At 45.1% G+C, this 2,304-nt stretch overlaps 1 protein-coding gene across 1 annotated transcript; it reads left to right on the top strand.

Annotated features, from left to right (window-relative positions):
- Positions 1–432: 432 nt before the first annotated feature.
- LOC114924955 (protein FAR1-RELATED SEQUENCE 5-like) lies at positions 433–1,764 on the top strand. Its single transcript, XM_029291187.1, has one exon. It carries the CDS (start codon positions 433–435, stop codon positions 1,762–1,764), a length of 1,332 nt encoding a protein of 443 aa, XP_029147020.1.
- Positions 1,765–2,304: the final 540 nt, after the last annotated feature.

A 2,304-nucleotide genomic window follows, 5' to 3' on the forward strand; every position in this document is an offset into this window, starting at 1 on the left:
GTTCACGGCTCTGTTCTTGCTCTTGGTTGGCGCGCTGCTAAAATAAACTCGCGGGTTTCTGCACAGTTGGGGGGAAGAGATTATTGGTTGTGATATAAAAAGGGGAATTAAAACTCACCTAGCGGCGTTTATGGAAGTAGTCGCCGGGTATATTGTGGCACAGGGGGTGGGTGTGTTTCGCGCCTCTGCTCTGCTTTGGTGCGCACCAAGAATATAGGGTCAGACGAGGAATGTTGATGATATATATTCTAATTTCGCTGCGGTCTTCACTTCCCAGCCGCTATCCAGGAGCGTTTTGCATCATTTACCAGACCGCCGGTCATCTCTACAGCTATCCGTCCAATATGCGGCGATTTTGGCCACAGCCGCTGTTTCTCTGCCGCTACTCTCCACTTCTGCGGTAGTGTACCTACATCAAAGATACTTGGATACATGGCAGGGATTGCCGGAGGGTATTCACTATTGGGTTTCACAAAGAAGGATGCTTATAATTACCTTGACCGGACTAAGCGCGCAAGGATCGCAGATGGGGACGCAAATTCTGCCATTGTCTATTTGGAGGGAAAGGCTTCTGTGGACCCCATGGAAATGGCGAGGTATAACTTGACTAAGGAGGGTATGTTGGCCAACTTGTTTTGGGCCGATGGAATGAGCAGAGTTGATTACCAACACTTTGGTGATGTCATCGCGTTTGATTTGACGTACAAAAAGAACAAGTACAAGAGACCGCTTGTAATATTCTCGGGTGCAAACAACCACAAACAGACGACGATCTTCGGGTTTGGGTTAGTGTTGGACGAGAAGATTGCTTCGTACAAGTGGATGCTAGAAAATCTCCTTGAGGTGATGTGTAATAAATTTCCATCTGTTGTAGTCACAGGCGGTAATGATGCCATCATTGCCGTAGTTACGGAAGTTTTTCTTAGCGCTACCCATCGCCTATGTGCTTGGCATCTACAAAAGAATGTTACAACTAATGGGAACGAGCAGATGTTCAGGGACTTATTTTCGAGGTGGTTGTATGCGGATATGTCGATAGATGACTTTGAAGCGGAATGGGCTGAAGCAGCGGATGAATACGGGTTACATGATAAGTTGTGGGCAAAGCAGATGTACGAAAAAAGAAAGATGTGGCTGAATGCATACCGTCACGACAAGTTTTGTGTTGGGTTTCGTACCACATCACGATGCGAGGGTATAAATTCGCATGTGAAGAAATTCCTTACCTCGAAGCACACTATACTGGAGCTTGTGCAAAACCTTGAGCTAGTCCTTCGTGAATACCGGAACAATGAGATGGTTGCACAGTTCAACTCCATTTATAACGTCCCTGTTATGACGACGTGCCTCAATCCAATCGAAAAATGTGCTGCCATGGTATATATGCGGACCATTTTCACCACCGTGAAAAAGGAGATAGATGCGGTTGGAGCTCTAAACTTTGTTAGTAAGCGGAGGGTGTCGACGACGGTAATGTACACAATGGAGGAGTATGGTAATCCCGGGCAGCCAGTGGTTACTTTGATCGACATGAACACGAAAAAGTTGGAGTTTAGATGTAACTTTCGTGCTAGAGAGGGGATACCTTGTCGACATATGTTTTTTGTGATGAAGCATGAGCACTTGAAGACTATTCCACATCGGTTAATTTTGAAACGATGGCGTAAGGACGCTAAGGCCATTGAAGACTACTCAGAAAAGAAGGACGTAGCTAATGATTGGGGATTCTTGCTTCGGCATAGTGCCTTACATGCGGTAACTTAGTGGTTGTTGTTTGTTGGTGTGCAGAACCATGAGCTATTTAATGTAGCGATGAGGGGAATTCGTAGCATGTGTGTTGACATGGAGGGAATGCATGGGGATGGCTATGATTAGACCAACACAAATCCTAAAGTTGGTGTGCGTGATCCAGCTGTCATGCGGACGAAAGGGGCTCCTAGTATCCGGGGGGTAAGGGGTAAGAAAAAAAGATGCACGACTTGCAGGCGAACTGGGCACACCAAGCGAAGGTGTGTTGAAGGGTTCAAAAAGGCGTCTGTTAAGCTGCACGACTTGGAAGACGATGCTGCTGTGATACCACACAAAGAAAAGGTTGCTATAAACATGTTTCATTTTGCTGTGTTGAACTGGGTATCTAATTATGGTTATGGTATATGGGTGGACTGAGAATTTGAATATGTTTGTCCTTGATTCTAATTTTTCTGATCCTAGTTAAGGTTGTTTGTTGAAGTATTTCCTATGTTTGTGTAATCATTTGTTCTATTTTCGAGGTTGATAAATCCGAATTTGAAGTAGGATTCTCAT

Source organism: Arachis hypogaea, chromosome 13 (genome assembly GCF_003086295.3).
Source record: "Arachis hypogaea cultivar Tifrunner chromosome 13, arahy.Tifrunner.gnm2.J5K5, whole genome shotgun sequence".
In the NCBI taxonomy this organism is placed as follows: Eukaryota; Viridiplantae; Streptophyta; class Magnoliopsida; order Fabales; family Fabaceae; genus Arachis; species Arachis hypogaea.